Consider the following 16,071-nt stretch of genomic DNA (forward strand, 5'->3'; position numbering starts at 1 on the left):
TATAAACATATTTAGTCATGCTGAGTAAGACCGTTTTGAAAGTGGGACGCAATTCATGACGCTAGGTACCCGGAATTCACTATACTATAGATCTAACTAAAATTAGATCAAACAAAAAATCCCAAAGAAGTTAGCGCTATTTTTGTTAAAACAAATTCCGCGTGTTTATTTTAAGTTGGTTTTTGTCTTCTCTTCGTACCGATGACGCAGTAAAATTTGCGAACAGTCGACTGTAAGGGACGCCACTCGTGCGTGAAATAAGGGGCTGTAACTTAGAGTACTCTGTTATAACTTGCGGAATGTGACACGCGTCCTATGTGTGTTTGGTAGTTACTCTTTTAGTTCAGGGGAAGCAACATCGGTATTTAGAGTGTTGTGTTGTTTTCTACGACCCTCTTTCTGTTTAAATAGTAAAAGTACACTTCTGTAAATCAGTCAGATGCAATTAAGGAGTTAGTGCCCCTGAACATAAGCCTAGCTTTTACATTAGTTAGGCAATGACTATCGCCCTTGCATTGTGTAAACAAACACGAATGAAACCACTGGCGCGGAAATTATCAAATACGCGGGGCGTTGGGGAGGGGGAGATAAAGCTTTTAAGTGAAACGGAGGGGAGGGGGCTTTAATTTTAAGCCTAGAATCGACCATGCTTTTTTTCACTTGGGTAGGTCCCTTGCTAGCCTGCTCTAATAGGGCTCCACATTCACAGGTGTGGGTGGGCTTTGTACAGGTTTAAGGTAGCTGCAGGTAGCCCGGTACAGGTTTAAGGTAGCTGGAGGTAGCCTGGTACACAGTTACATAATACAAACTAACATCTACTCACATCAACAGCTGGAGATAGCCGGGTACATGTTTAAGGTAGCTGGAGGTAGCCTGGTACATGTTTAAGGTAGCTGGAGGTAGCCTGGTACATGTTTAAGGTAGCTGGAGGTAGCCTGGTACATGTTTAAGGTAGCTGGAGGTAGCCTGGTACATGTTTAAGGTAGCTGGGGGTAGCCTGGTACAGGTTTAAGTAAGTGGAGGTAGCCTGGTACATGTTTAAGGTAGCTGGAGGTAGCCTGGTACATGTTTAAGGTAGCTGGAGGTAGCCTGGTACATGTTTAAGGTAGCTGGGTGTAGCCTGGTACATGTTTAAGGTAGCTGGGTGTAGCCTGGTACATGTTTAAGGTAGCTGGAGGTAGCCTGGTACATGTTTAAGGTAGCTGGAGGTAGCCTGGTACATGTTTAAGGTAGCTGGAGGTAGCCTGGTACATGTTTAAGGTAGCTGGAGGTAGCCTGGTACATGTTTAAGGTAGCTGGAGGTAGCCTGGTACACAGATACATAATACAAACTAACATCTACTCACATCAACAGCTGGATGTAGCCTGGTACAGGTTCACAGATACATACTACCAACTAAAATCTACACACCATTGCTACACAATATATCTGCACATACAAGCAACAAAAAAACAACAACAAAAAAACAAAAAGTGGATTAATTAATTTATTGGTACCTTGTTGGTTCTTTTATTTCAGAGTTTTTAAGTCCATAATTAAAGAATGACTACATTAGGCCTAAACTTTGTTTAAAAAAAAAAAAAAAATTAATAAACAGGGGAGCTAACTGATAAATATACTTCAGAAATTTTGCATCTGTTAGTCAAGTGGGTTGGAAAGTCTGAGGTAAGAAAACATTTTGTAAACAAAGCAAGAAATCCTAAACTGATGACAAAATGAATGATGGCATCACACTTTCACATACAAATTTGATCACTTCAGATTACTAAACAATGCCCATACATAAAGAATGTGCTAATAAAATATTCTTACCCAAGACTTTTCACAATAAATTTTAACATCTTGCAGAGATTGCTTCACAAACAGGAGAGATCATACACATTTCTATCAGTTCTACCCCAGGCAGCCATATAACCTCCCTTTGTGCCCTAGCAACCAATGTACACATGTCCAGTAAACCAGCCATTATCACTGTCCAGTCAAAAGGTCATCCCCCACAAAATCAAAGGTTAAAATCACACACACCTTTATCATTCACAAGCTCAACGACAAAATTTTGAGCCATTAAAAGATGACAAAATGATGTTTTATACAATGGAACATAGTAATCTGCCATTACAGTAAAAATGTAGGATGCATTCCAACAAGACCCAGTGCAATCTGTTATAAAATGAACAGTTTCTGGCAGTGAAATTAATGCCAACAAAATACAAAAATTTCAATCAAGTGTAATTTTTAAAAATTATGCTAACAAAAACATAGCTTTTTAAATGCACTGTTAAGTCCCAAGTATTATCTTAAAACAATAAATGTAACGATCATTAAATCACAAGGAATCCTCAGCTAGGATTCCCCATTCAAAATGTTATTTAAAACATCTAACATAAATACTCTTAGATTACAATACATTAAAAAATTTACAAAGATTGATACAATTTTTCTTGACTACTTAGGAACAGGTTAAAAATAAATTGTGTTACGAAGAGAGAAAAAACATCTTTGTGAAATATATTCAGAATGTAGCCCTGATAAGTATAGAATGTGATGTAAATAATTAAATAGGTAAATAATTGCAGCTATGATAAGACTGAACTAAAAGCTTATGAACGGTCTCTAGCAGGCACTCTCCAGAAGAAGGAGGTAATAATGGATATTCCGAGGAGGTTGATGTGTTTTTTATTTCACTTTACCTTTATTAAAGAATGCCTTCAAAAGTTATTTTAAAATTGTGCATACAAAATACATCATATTTTTAGAAAAAAATAGGACCATATTTTTGGGGAAATTTTTTTAAATGTGAAATTATTTTGACAGTAAACCCATTAGAAATGTTCTGATTAAATTACAACAATAATAGCTAGGAAAATAGATGCAAGACAGAAAAGATGACCACTGGTGTCAGTGAGAGCTGGTCAGAGGTGACCAGCATTACATGGCTTTGATCTTCATCATTTTCATCTTGGGCTGCTTTTTCTTAGACTCTCTACGGCTTTCTCGATCCTTCAAGTAGGAAAAGAAATATGATTAAATTTTTTGTTTAAGTGAGAATTTTGGGTACTATGATGAGTTAGATAAGTTATATAGAAAGCTTCAAATACAAAAAAAGTTCAGTGATTAAAGGTGGTGTCCTTCAGGTATGAGAGACTGACCTCAAGCTTGCGAGCCCTATCAGGATCCTCCTCTGCCATCAGCTTCTCCTTCTCTGCTCTCTTCTTCTCCTCCCTTCTCTGCTGGGCCAGTTCTTGTCTCTGAGTGTGAGCTGCCTTCAGGAACAGTTCCGCAGCTTTCTGACGGTTTTTCTCAGCTTTTACTCTAGCCTGGTGTCAAGATTTATTAGCCATATTATGTCTAGAACAACGGGCACTTTATTATTTTTTTAAAATGCTAATGTAGTAAAAATAAAAGCTGTAAATAAAAGAAATACCTCTTTGCTAAGTTGTAGACGGGTGACCTTATCAGTGCAGTAAAAGACCAGCTGCATCAAAGGTTTTAAGTTCTCCATATCACTAGCACGAGTTGACCCCTTCCCTGGAACTGCCAGGGCACACACATTTAAAATAGCTTCATTCAAATTATAACCAGGACACAAATGAGATTTGTGAATTAAACATATCAGAGAACACATGGATGGTTTATAATTCAAGCTCTAATCTTACCAAAAATTAGGTTTAACAGACAAAATTCACAATTGCTTCCAGCTTACCAGTAAAACAAAAGATAAGACATGGCTTTGTCTCAGGCATCTTGGTGGTCTGACTGTCACTAGAATAAAATAAGTAAATGGGAGATACAATATACATATAATCAATAATTATGAACATGATGATTATAAAATCTCAATAATCTACAGGTGTATTTTAGTTTAAAAACTTAATTTGTTTTAAAACGCAGCTTACTCTTGAAGTTTAGCACCGGAATACTGGTCAGACACATGGATGTATTCTATCACACCTTCATACGTGGTTAAAAGTTGGCACACCTAGTTACAAGATTAATTATATTTTATTCTAATTTTATTAATTAACACAATTATTTTTTCTACAGAAATAAAAAAAAAACCTGTTCTGGCACAAACGTAAGGAATACTCAACCAAATATAATACAACAATCCAACACAGCAAATATGTTCAAAACAAGGTTAAAGAACACCTATTTGATCACCACATCAGAAAATTTCAGTCAATTGTTTACTGTTATAATTACATTAAATAAAGTTTATCTTTTTAAAAATATGAATATTACTCACCTTTTTATCTAAAATAGCAGCAGTTCCTTCCCCTATCTCTGACAAAAGTTGGTAGGAGGAAGGTATATTATATTTCTCTGTACTCTTTTTCTCAGTAAACTGGCTCTGTAAATGTCATAAACATTCAATTGTAATGGCTTTATCAAGCTAAATGATTCTACAAAACAAAATTACTAAAGTAGGTTTTAAAAGCAGTTTAAAAATTACATAATTTATAAGAACTTGGGTATAAAATAATATTGTAATCTAAATCAAGAGTTTATTAGATGTCTAAAATGCCACTAACCAAATCATTCATATCTTTGTGAAGTTTGGCTGCAGATCGCTTCTGAGCAACACAAAATACAAAGTTACAGTTTTCCATCTTCCCTGCATCAATATCAACTCTCACAATCTGAAAATAAAATGAACTCAGTTTACAAAGTGTTTTAACCTTAAAGTCAATAACTAAAGGAGAAAAATAAGTGTATTGTACAAAAGTGCAGGTGGTAATAAGGCTCCCTGACTCAAAAGGTGTCTATCTATGAATAGATAAAAGAATATACAGATGGCTTTAAAAATTAAAAGCACATGACTGGTTAGCTTGCTAATGGCAACAGACAAATGAAAAAAAGAAATGAGCCTCACCACTTGGTCTGAGGCTGGTTTGAAGATCCTCAACAACAGATTGATAAGGTCCTGCCTCTTGAGAAGTTTAATCTCTACCAACATACCCTCAACACAGGAGCGCCCACTGCACCAAAGTGCATACACGTTCTCAGACTCCTTCATGAGGTTCCCACTGGTGACATCTTTAGCCACACCATCATCTCCTGCAACAAGGTTTGTGGTCACACATAAGAAACATGAAAGTGTTGATCTGTAATCCAATGATTCACAGAAAATCTTTCATTTCAAATAGTGGGAACACATAAGAAGCATGAGAGTGTTCATCATATTTCATTTCAAATAGTGGCAACACATAAGTTTAAACCACTAGTGAGGAGTAAGGGATAACCAATAAATAATTAGAAACTGAAAACAGATTTAATTTTATGGTTACGTTTTAGGAGATTTTTGCAGCCCATTTTAAACAATACTTTTATACAATTTAGTTCATAAAATATGTGTAACATAAAATTTTAAAATTTGCATTAAAAATTTACATTCAGAAGTATTGGCCAAAAATGAAATTAGCTGAAAATAAGGTTTGCATTTTTTTATTAAAAAGAAATAGAGCCAGCAACTTACCAACAATACTGAACTGTGTCTCCAACAATTCTTTATGAGCAGACAGCCAAGCTGTTGCAAGTTTACAGTTTTTATTCTTGCCAGCAAGAAAATTGAGGAAGTAAACAGTTAACCCAGCAATCATTAACATCTCCAGATAGAAACTGTCCCAGCTTGTCCTCAAGTGCAGTGGGACCTGGCAGATTTTAAAATGTCTTCCTATACTCATTTCTGACATATACTAATCATATAGGTGCCATTAAAATATCCATAAACAAAAAATGTTCACTAATTATTATCTAGAGAGAGGAGTAATTTGGTAAGTCTAAAAAATCTTTAAGCCCGTAATATATTTTCACGTTTTACCGGAATTATTTTTTCCCCCACATTTTTTTCAGTACCCCTGCGGCTAAATGACCCATATCTTTTTACCCGTTAATTTAAACCCCACACATTATTGATAAAAATTAATCGTAATTGAATACCCTACACACTGATATAAATTTTAAGGAATTATTTATTTATTGAAGAAAGATAATTACTTAGTTTTAAAGAAGAAAAAATAAGGAGTTGATTTTTTCGTGCAAAAATTACGCTTCTGTCGGGAAAATTAATAATAAGAATAACTTTACACGAGTTCTTGTTCATAGAAAACGAAAGTACGTCCATTTATCTACAAAAATCATGGATCGGATTAGTCTTAGTATAAATACTTTAATTTTCGTTAATTTTATAATGCGGCGACGTAAATGTTTAGACGCGGCCGCTGAACGGCATTCCGCAGTGTTAAAAAATGCCGTTTTGCGAGTTGGTTTACAAAAAAAATTCTATAAAATACAAAATCGATCTAACGAGAAAACTACAAGAAGTAAATACACGAAAAATGGCCGCTCTAGCGTTATCATGACCTAGATTTACGATTAAAAACTTGGATTCTGAAAAACAACAAATTAAGTAGAGAAAATTTTATCGAACGCTGGGAGCGTCGTTACGGTATGGCAGGCCTGCAGACTGACCGCTGGGAGCATCGTTACGGTCTTAAAGAGTTAAAGTACAGGTTGTAAGATAAATATTTATTTATGAAATATTAGCTTACTTTAGCCATCTGTAAATCAGGAAGCTTGTCAGGTGTTTTGCTCTTGGATGTATCTTTATCTTTGTCAAAATTCTCAAACTCCTCTTCATCATGCAAATGGTCAAATTCATCATCTCCCTGTTAAATAAGGCAATTATTATTAATTACATAGGTTTCTTAGAAATATAAATGGATATTATTCACATTTGGTATGTTAAAAATTTAAACAAAATGTGCATGCATAGCAAAACCTGCTATTACCATTAGAAAATGCAATGTATTCAAAAAATTGCTAAACAATTAACTTTTTACTCAGCAACTTTCAAAATTTCTATACATTTAAATGAAGATAACAAAAATAAAATAGTTAACAAACCACAACATCCTCCTCTTCCTCATCATCATCTTCCTCAAAGGTTTCTTCTTGATCAAAAGTTGGAGCTTGTTTTTTCACTTCTTGCCTCTCTTGTTCTGGAGCTTCCTCTGTTACAGTGCCATCTAGGAATTACATTTTGTCATTATGCTAGCAGGCTATGTGAATCAACAGATAAAATTTTAAGTACAGTTTCAGGCAGTTCATTGGACCTAAAGAGGCCTTGTTTACTCTCCACACTTAGTCAAATTTCGAGCAGCTGGGGGACTCATTGTTTTGGCTCAGGAACCTAACCCAAGCTTCTCAAGTTAGAAGTTGCAATACAAATCAACCACACAATGATTATGATAGTTGGCTATTTTCTTATCCCCACCCTTTCAAAAAATCTAAGGTCCTTTAAAATAAAATAGCATTTAATAACTTTACCTTCATCTTCAAACTCTTCAAATTCAGCAAAATCATTATCCTCGACTACTGCATCATGCTTCTTATTGTACACAGAAGCAATAAAGATGCAACTTATTGCAAACAAAATAAGGCACAATGCTTTCATTTTACTAAAGCAATTCAATCTGGAAAAAGAAATTCAAATATAAATGCTCACAAAATCTAGTTTTGTTATCACAAATATGTGTTTACATGTGAGTAAATGGTCCACTTATAATGCACATATTTTAATTATGATACCAGTTATAGGTCTACCATGTATCAAAATAAAAATATACATAGTTAAGTCATGTGTTATCCATAAATAATAATATTAAAACAATGGCAAAAAAATATTTTTAAAATCATTTAAATGTTTAGGCCAGAAAATATTAAAATAATAAACATTTATTTAGGCTAAGAACTTCACCCTCTTTATATGTAGTACAGCCCCTTGATATCTTATGGACAACCCCTTAAAAATAAAAAGAACAAGACATTTATTATTTTACTACTAAATTAAAGTATATTACTTCTTAAGGCCTATTTTTTAAAAACATTTTCAAATGCTTACCACTACCCAAAATAAAAAATTGTAGATGATAACAGTGTCAGTTGGGCCTAGGTTGCTGCTAGCCAGATAATAATAATGACCCTAATTGCTAAATAAAATTGGAGTTATATTGTTAGTAATTTTAAATAAAACACAAACTTTTAAGTCAACTACCAGCACGCTTAATAACTGCATTTTTTTAAAACAGCATTTGAATTATGAATATTGATCAATTTTTATAAAAATTTACAAATCTTTTAAAAATGCAAAAATAATGATTCAACTGTAAGTTCTAAAATTAAATTACATTTTAAATGCAAAAAGTGTGGTAGGGTCTATCACACTTTCAACTTTTTGAACCCAACCCCCATCACAAGCCTTTATTCCCGTAGGAATCTTTTTTTATTAGGCCTATTAATTGTCAATTGATATTATAAATTCGGCCTCTTTAATGTTAATAGGCCTGACTTAATGTAACGACTAATACTAATAGTAGGTACTAGGATATAATTTCAAAAATGGTTTGATTGCAAAACAATGACTGCAGGTAAAAGGAGCAAAAAATTAGAATCACAGAACAGTTTTCCTTTTTTATTTAGCTCTAACGGTTAAAAAGTTATGATTTTTTTTCCTATTAAAAAAGGTGCATTTTTTAACATAGGATTTTTTAAATTTCTGTGATAAAGAATTTTTTAGTGTGCACTAAAATGATCATAGCCTGTAAACTACATGGTAGAATTTGTTTAAACTTTCCAGTATCTTTTTTTATCATATATGGAAGCATAATAAACCAAAAAATAAGATATTTATGGGTAGAATTTTTGAACAACAAAAGTTAAACATGGTACCCCCCTATTTTTGAACACGCAGTGATTTCATACAAACACAGTTTAAATTTTAACTATTAGAAATATTAAGCTCAAAATCACTCAGAATGAGTAACTATGGGTGTGTCAATGAATAATATCAAAATATTGATCATAGCATGAAAGATTTGTGTATATCATGATGCAAAGCTGATAAATCATACGATTCTACAAAACCGAAGTCTGGTTTATGTGAAATACAAAATTATGGCAAATTTAAACTACTGAGCATTTAAGTTCCAAAATTTGCTTAACTTAAGATAATTCTATACTACAAAAGAAATAATCAAAATACTGGTTGTGACTCCATCTGTTTTCCAGAAATATATGGTTGAAGAAGGTACCCCCCCTTTTAAAAAACCAAAACTTTTCGCACAATCTGAGTGTGAGTTCTATCTATTTATTAAAAATATCAAGCACGGAGCTTGCTTGAATGAAGTTCTAAAAGTGTGTCTATTAAGTATTAATACTAACTAAATAATTAGCATCAAGGTATGTTTTTCTTTTCATTGAGCTGAAGAATTGATACAACTCACATTGTAATTATGTAAATGATTATCATTGTCCCAAAAGTGAAAATAAATATGTTGATGTTACATTGATGGCAAATCCTTTAACTTTGTTTAAGACCCTTAGTCTGATTCAGTGATTGTAATTAAATGAAGGGATGACATGGTCAGATGATAGAACGCCCACATGTTAACCTTAAGCCTCAAGTTTGGATCCAGGACTGAGGTTGATAGGACATCCCCGAGTCCACCCGGCTGTAATGAGTACCTGATATTCTATGGAAATTGAAGACAGCTGGGCATAGTCATAACCACACTACTTTTAAATGAAGATTTAGTTTAATTTTGTTTATGATAATGTTTCTGATTTATACCAAGATATTTTGTATTTCTAAAGAACATTTGTCATTTTGAAAAGAAATAATTTTTTCTTCACTGCTGGCTCAAATACTGTCCCTTGCTGAGCCTCATTTATTTTTATTTTAATCTCAATGAATATGCTTGTAGTAAAAATAAACTGCAGTTTTATTAGAGTAAAAAAAATAATGATGAACAATTTATATATAGGAGTACACCAAAGAACTTTATTCTTTATTATAATTTATATAGTTCTACATATGGTTTCTGCTCTGCTTTAGAAGTGTATATTCTGTCTGGAATATAAAACATACTTCATTAGCATGACAATAAATAAAATATAACTAGCAAATAAAAACACATATGTAAAGCAAAATAAAAATGTGGGTAAGTACAAAAATTGTTTGCTAAAATTATCCTCATTCATAAAAAAAAATACCCCGACAGGGCAATATTAAAGGTCCTGAAAAATCGATCCCGTTAAAAATAAATGGCCTTGTAATATAAGGCTCCCTTAAAAATATCCCACCACAAAATGCTACTGTCCATATGCCATGTGACAAAACTCCCGACACTGAAATCCCCGACAAAACCGACACTGAAATCCCCGACAAAACCGACACTGAAATCCCCGACAAAACCGACACTGAAATCCCAGACAAAACCGACACTGAAATCCCCGACAAAACCGACACTGAAATCCCCGACAAAGCCGACATTGAAATCCCCGACAAAACCGACATTGATATCCCCGACAAAACCGAGATTGATATCCCCGACAAAACCGACACTGAAATCCCCGACAAAACCGACATTGAAATCCCCGACAAAACCGCTCATCAATAAGGCACGTGGCTAAGCGCTCGCGTCATTAACGCTCACGATAAAACAGCTTAGTCGCCCAGGCTACAGTGATAACACCAAAAAAGCACGGCGCTACAAAGTTTACATTCAAACACATGCGATGAGAAACTTAAAAATGTAGTAAAGTCTGTGTACCTATCAGGGGGGGGGGGGGGATTGTCCATAAATGACGTCACCAATTTGTATCACCCACCGATGCTTACTAAGTTACATTTACTCAACCCTCACGCACGTAGCACATCAGAAAAAGCCAAAACTTGACCTCACTTTCACCCGTAATTCTGTGACGTCAAATAGGACGGTCATTGACCGTTTCCCGGTGAACACAGTTTAAAAAAATAAAACACGCTAGGGCCTATACGATTTGTATATAATAAAAAAACCTACAATAAGTTAACAAATTACGATGTTCCAAATATTAAATTAAAAAAAAACAACAGTCAAAGTTGATACGCATATCTTGCCCACAATCTAATAAATAATTTCCTAGTAAATGGCCGTCTTTAAACATGATTAAGCTTATCACCGTATGACGTCATACAATTAGTCAAGCCCCCTCCCCTCCCCCCCCCACTCTCTCCCCATCCACAACACAGTAGACCCTACACATCACATAATCATACCCCTCTCGTGTAAGCGTAAAGTATTGAGAAATAAAGAGACCCGACTCCTTCCGGTTTTTTACTTTCGCTTTCTAAGTAAGCACAAGACAGCGCTAAACCATACACCCCACGGGGCAGCATATAACTTCTATGAGCTGCATCCAAACACTTTCAAATTTCAGTATGATAGAGGAAAATGGTGTAGGGACTCTAGCAATCAATAAAAAAAGACATGCGTCCAGTAGTTAATTTTAAAAAATAAATCAAACTTACCTTATTTTCAATGAAAAACTCCATTTTGAATAATCCATGAAAATAAAAACAAAAGACAAAAAGCCAGGCAAAGTCCATTTTTAAGTAGAAAAACAATTTCCACATTAAATTTGACCGTTCAATAACGGAGAGGAAAAAAATTTACTAAACCGTCGAATTCGCGTAGCCGCACACGCAAACCGCTCGGTAACGGGAGAAAAAATACGCCGTTCAGCGAGAATCGGGAGGCCAATCCTAGTACCTACTAATAGTATAGGCTTACATTTTACACTTTAATACAAACAGTTAGGCCTACAGTTGAACTGCAGTTGGTTTGGCTATTATTTTACATGGTATTAAATTATTAATACAAATAGAACTAATTAGTAGATTCTAGTAAGTCTAGAGGAGTTTACACTTTTCGGACACACACCAAAAATTACGTAGGAGCGAACACTTCGTCGGTTTTTGGCTCATAGAAACTTTAATTAGCATGTCTCACGCGAAACCACGGCGCCTGCACGTAAACTGTTCATTTATGAACACTTCCGTGTCAAGTACTTCCGTTTCCTTTCTCAAGAATTATTTTTAGAAATTTTTTAACGTTGCATGGTACGCACATTTCTAATTTTACACCAGCCGGATGAAGTGACCTAGGGTTGGACTTAGGGGCAAAACTTGAACCAATCAACGCTTAGCTAAAAGGTTACACTATAAATAGCTTCTATATATGTATGGAACATCGTAAATGTCAAGGTTAATGGGTTATTTTGTGCTTGAACAATAAAAAAGGGGTGTTCGCTAACTTTTTTGACCTTACATGGGATCGGACAGCAACACAAAAATATTATTAAATAAGAATTTAGAGCATAAAAGGGGCTGGTTATTGAAGGGAAAGGGTCAAAATAAGGTCAAGAAGGCAGTGGAATGCGAAAGAGGAGGGGGAATCATGTGACCTGGCTGGCTTAGCAGCGTACTGCGCGAGCCGCAATGGCTGAATGGGATGAACTTTGGGAGTGTGGGAAAAAGGTTTTATACTATTAAAATTACCTCACAAACAATCAATAACACAATATAAATGCATATAATATATGTTTTTATTAATTAAATTGACTTTAAATTATTCTAAATGAACAAAAAGTGCTATGTCCGATGACGGGTAAAGGTGTCCGAACACATGTAAAACTGTATTACATGTGTTCGAACACACGTTAAGACCCCCCAGTCACTATAACAAGAATAGCTTAAGTTCTATGCGTATGAATACAAAATGACACACACATTATTAAAGTAGAATGGTTGCGGATAGATATGATACTTTTTTTTGTTTTCTATGTTAAGCGGTTACTGAATGAGACCGCATGGAATTTTTACGTTGCGTTTTTTCGCTATGTGTGTCCGAAAAGTGTAAGCTCCTCAAGTATTAAAATTTAAAAAATATTAGTTAGGCCTAATAAATAATAAATATAGTCAGAAAGTTGAGAAAGGTTGATGAATTCACATTCTCATTCAGTTCACTGAGTAATAAGTTGATTTTAGTATTTTAGTTATTCTGAAATTCAGTAGTAGGCCTAGATCTAGTAACTTTACACTACCTAATAGTCTACTTTCTATACTATATTTACTAGATCGGATGATATTTAGAATCGACCCTTTGAATCCCGGTCAGAACGTCCCCCCGGCGTGGCCTCAACCAACCGGCGGGCTCGTTGCATTGAGTTAAATATAAACTCAAAACAATAATATAAACAATCTCCTTTCGGTCGGTCAGGCCACATACCACGCACGCATAGTGTTGTGTGTCGTGCCTTAACCAAAATAAACTATCTCCCTTCATTATCATTAGATAGATATATTTAATTAATTAATTAATTAATTTGCTAATTATAAAATTATGTATGATGCTATAGAAGTAGGTAAGTATATTTTTTTACTATGTATTTGTACTATTAAACATATTATAAACATCGTTGTTTCAATACCACCCTCTCCCCTTCATGTAACTCAAAGTTAAACTTTTAACCCCGTTTGTAAAGACGCTGTAAGGCGGCGGGTGGGTAGGGTATATACTCATTGAAAAAAAAATCCACCGTGGTGCGTGTTATTGGCCTTGGGCCTTGGGTGACCGTTGTTGGCGTTTGCTGTGAGGGGGAGAGAGGTGTGTTATACTCGGTGAAAAAAAATGCACCGTGGTATTGGCCTATGATGACGTCGGCGCAAGCGGAAAGGGGTGGGGGAGGAGACGTTTTTTTTTCAAAACCAAGAACTAGGCGTTTCAAGGCAGTAATGAAAATCAAGGACTGGTATAGCCATGATGTCGAATTTAACGAGTGATGCTTGCTGGGTCTATCATCATACGATAGCTTGGTGATGGGAGTCTCGTCAAGCTCAGTTTACATTATTAACAGTGAACTATTGGGATGCTGTCATGCACAAAGTAACAGCTACCGAATGTAGCACTTAAAACATCGAGTGCATCCCGCTCATTATAAATCTTTGAAATACAAGTTATGGATAGTCCAATAGGCAATAACTACTAATACTTGAAGGACTGCCAGAATATATGCATTGTATTATAAAATTAATCCTTACGATATAACTAAAATGTGCATCAAAATATGTTTAGGCTAATGGGATCTGCATTTAAATAAACAAAGTCAAATACCTACCCCATTCAGTAGAAATATTAGGCTACTTTTGCATGGTAGCACAACATTTTTTTAGATTTCGTAATGAGTAGCCTAGTCGTGCATTAATCTAGAATAAAGGGTTGTACTCGATAGCAATGACAATAATGAAATGCCGGCTTCAAATTCCGGCTTCCCCGTATTCTTCGACTAGAAATATAGCTCCGTCGTTTAAATGACCCCACTCCTTCACCTTTTGCCTAGTTGAATATAAAGTTACACTTTCAACCCCGTTAGGATGCGTGAACTACTGATGAAAAAAAATCTATCCTGGTGTTAAATTCCCCTCCCCTACTCCCAGCATTTAACTTTGGGGCCATACACATCAGGAAGGTCTAGGTCGGTGTTTTATCTCGTGCAAGTTTACTCACAACACGACTACACACTATGGTTCTATCCAGGATTAAAGCTGCGACACTTAGAGTGGGATTTATTCGTTAGATCATTGTGCTTCAAATTCTGTTTCATTTTAGGATTAGAGTGATAGAAAGTTTGAATTCAGTTAGTTTGTTAATTAATATATTGACCTAAATGTTGTGTACCATCAGAAACTAAATTGGTTGACAAGACACATGTGTAGGCTAAAGAATGACCTCTAGATCGAGCCAAAGATGGCTGGTTAAGGTTGACAAACGTGGTTTTCAAATTTCATGGTGATGCTTTTCTAACGGATTTAATTTTGTGCTTTCTTTGGGATTATTTTGTGTGATGTGAATATTCAAAAGTAATTTGTAAGTAGTTTTTCACGTTCAACCAATTTAACAGTTTGCTGTCGATCTGCGGCCGGGCTGATTAATTTACATTTAGCGAAACTACACACTACACAGCGCCCTAAGACCGTTGTTTCAGCATGCCCTACTACTCTAGTCAATTATAGACAACTTTAGAATCAACACATGTAGCCAATACATCGATTTTTATTTAATAATCTTCAAAAGCCATTCCTCTAGGGTCGTTATTTTCACGAAATTGTCGTTTTCCAATTTGTTGTCAAGAAACTGGTATTTAGTTCACGAGAACGTACGAAAACCACTCATGCGTGACCGAAATCGTCGATCGGGTGCCTTCACGTGGTTTGACACGTGTTGACATGGGCCTTTGTTTACATCGAAACATAGCTCAAAACAGCCCTTTTTTTAATTAATTCTTCGAAAAAATGGCTATGTCCATTTCTAAAAAGGGTCATTTTCGGGCCCATTTTAAAAAACGTAAAAAAATCCGAACTACACGTAGAAAAAATGGCTTTTTCGGCCCTTTTTAGCTCCAAAAACGCCGTGTTTACGGGTCGCGTGACGTCATCGTGACGTCAGCCGCCAACCAAAACGCGTTGAAAGCGCGCGTTTGATTGGTTGGCGGCGGATACTATGAAATATCAAGGGTTTTCTCTAAATTTTTACCACTAGATCTATACAGTACATTTTAACAGTAGATATAGTCTAGATCTAGAATTATTTATATAATATGTCATCTCTACAACTACAATACATCATCACATTCATACAACAGGCCCACAACTTCAACTGTCTGCCCAACACCTCCGGTTGTCGAGCCTCAGCACAAGTAATTTAATTTTCAATGGGCTAACCAGGTAGGCAGAGATCTAAATAAGAAGTATATGTCAATAAAGAAAGTAAAACCGTGAGTTTCTGTAAACTTCTTGGTATTATCTTTAGCCCAAGGTAGTCTTCAGTGGGTTTTTTCAATAATAAAATATTATTAACAGATTAAATAAAGTTAAGGCTACGACATGCATTTGATACAAACTTGACAGGATTGCCTCCCCTGGGCTTAGCGAATTTAGCTATCAAACAGTCTCAACAGTCAAATTCTTTTTTTTTTTAATATTATAGGCCTAATGTTTAAATATCAAAGGGGTCTATAAATACATTACATAATATATAACGAGGTGTTACAACAATTAATCTAAGATTATAAGACCTAAAATTCCAAAACAAAAAAATGTAATACAAAAAATTACTAACTATGTATATTAAATTTTTAAGGATTAAGGGTTTAGTCGTGTCCTCGGTAGTATAGTGGTAAGTATCCCC

At 35.0% G+C, this 16,071-nt stretch overlaps 1 protein-coding gene across 3 annotated transcripts; it reads right to left on the reverse strand.

Annotated features, from left to right (window-relative positions):
• Positions 1-1,472: 1,472 nt before the first annotated feature.
• LOC131940837 (PAT complex subunit CCDC47) lies at positions 1,473-15,816 on the reverse strand. Of its 3 annotated transcripts, none has more exons than XM_059299708.1 (13): positions 15,785-15,816; positions 7,331-7,476; positions 6,908-7,029; positions 6,553-6,669; positions 5,478-5,652; positions 4,875-5,059; positions 4,534-4,641; positions 4,248-4,352; positions 3,898-3,980; positions 3,705-3,763; positions 3,426-3,535; positions 3,151-3,318; positions 1,473-3,001 (listed from the first exon to the last, which is right to left on the reverse strand). In XM_059299708.1, exons 2-13 carry the CDS (start codon positions 7,455-7,457, stop codon positions 2,930-2,932), a joined length of 1,431 nt encoding a protein of 476 aa, XP_059155691.1. In that variant the 5' UTR covers positions 7,458-7,476; positions 15,785-15,816; the 3' UTR covers positions 1,473-2,929. The 3 variants fall into 3 exon arrangements, with proteins under 3 accessions (XP_059155691.1, XP_059155690.1, XP_059155689.1); XM_059299707.1 differs by having other exon boundaries at positions 15,772-15,807; XM_059299706.1 differs by having other exon boundaries at positions 15,658-15,803.
• Positions 15,817-16,071: the final 255 nt, after the last annotated feature.

Source organism: Physella acuta, unplaced genomic scaffold (genome assembly GCF_028476545.2).
Source record: "Physella acuta isolate Inbredline_101_S28 unplaced genomic scaffold, ASM2847654v3 ptg000333l, whole genome shotgun sequence".
NCBI classification, from domain to species: domain Eukaryota; kingdom Metazoa; phylum Mollusca; class Gastropoda; family Physidae; genus Physella; species Physella acuta.

Bases quoted from the DNA above. Each gene is read 5' to 3' on its own strand.
- LOC131940837 (XM_059299708.1), bottom strand. From the start codon at position 7,457: ATGAAAGCATTGTGCCTTATTTTGTTTGCAATAAGTTGCATCTTTATT. The intron at 5,060-5,477 runs GTAAGTTGCTGG...ACCTTGTTGCAG, and splicing joins GACACAGTTCAGTATTGTTG to GAGATGATGGTGTGGCTAAA. The intron at 3,002-3,150 runs GTCAGTCTCTCA...TCCTACTTGAAG, and splicing joins ATAGGGCTCGCAAGCTTGAG to GATCGAGAAAGCCGTAGAGA.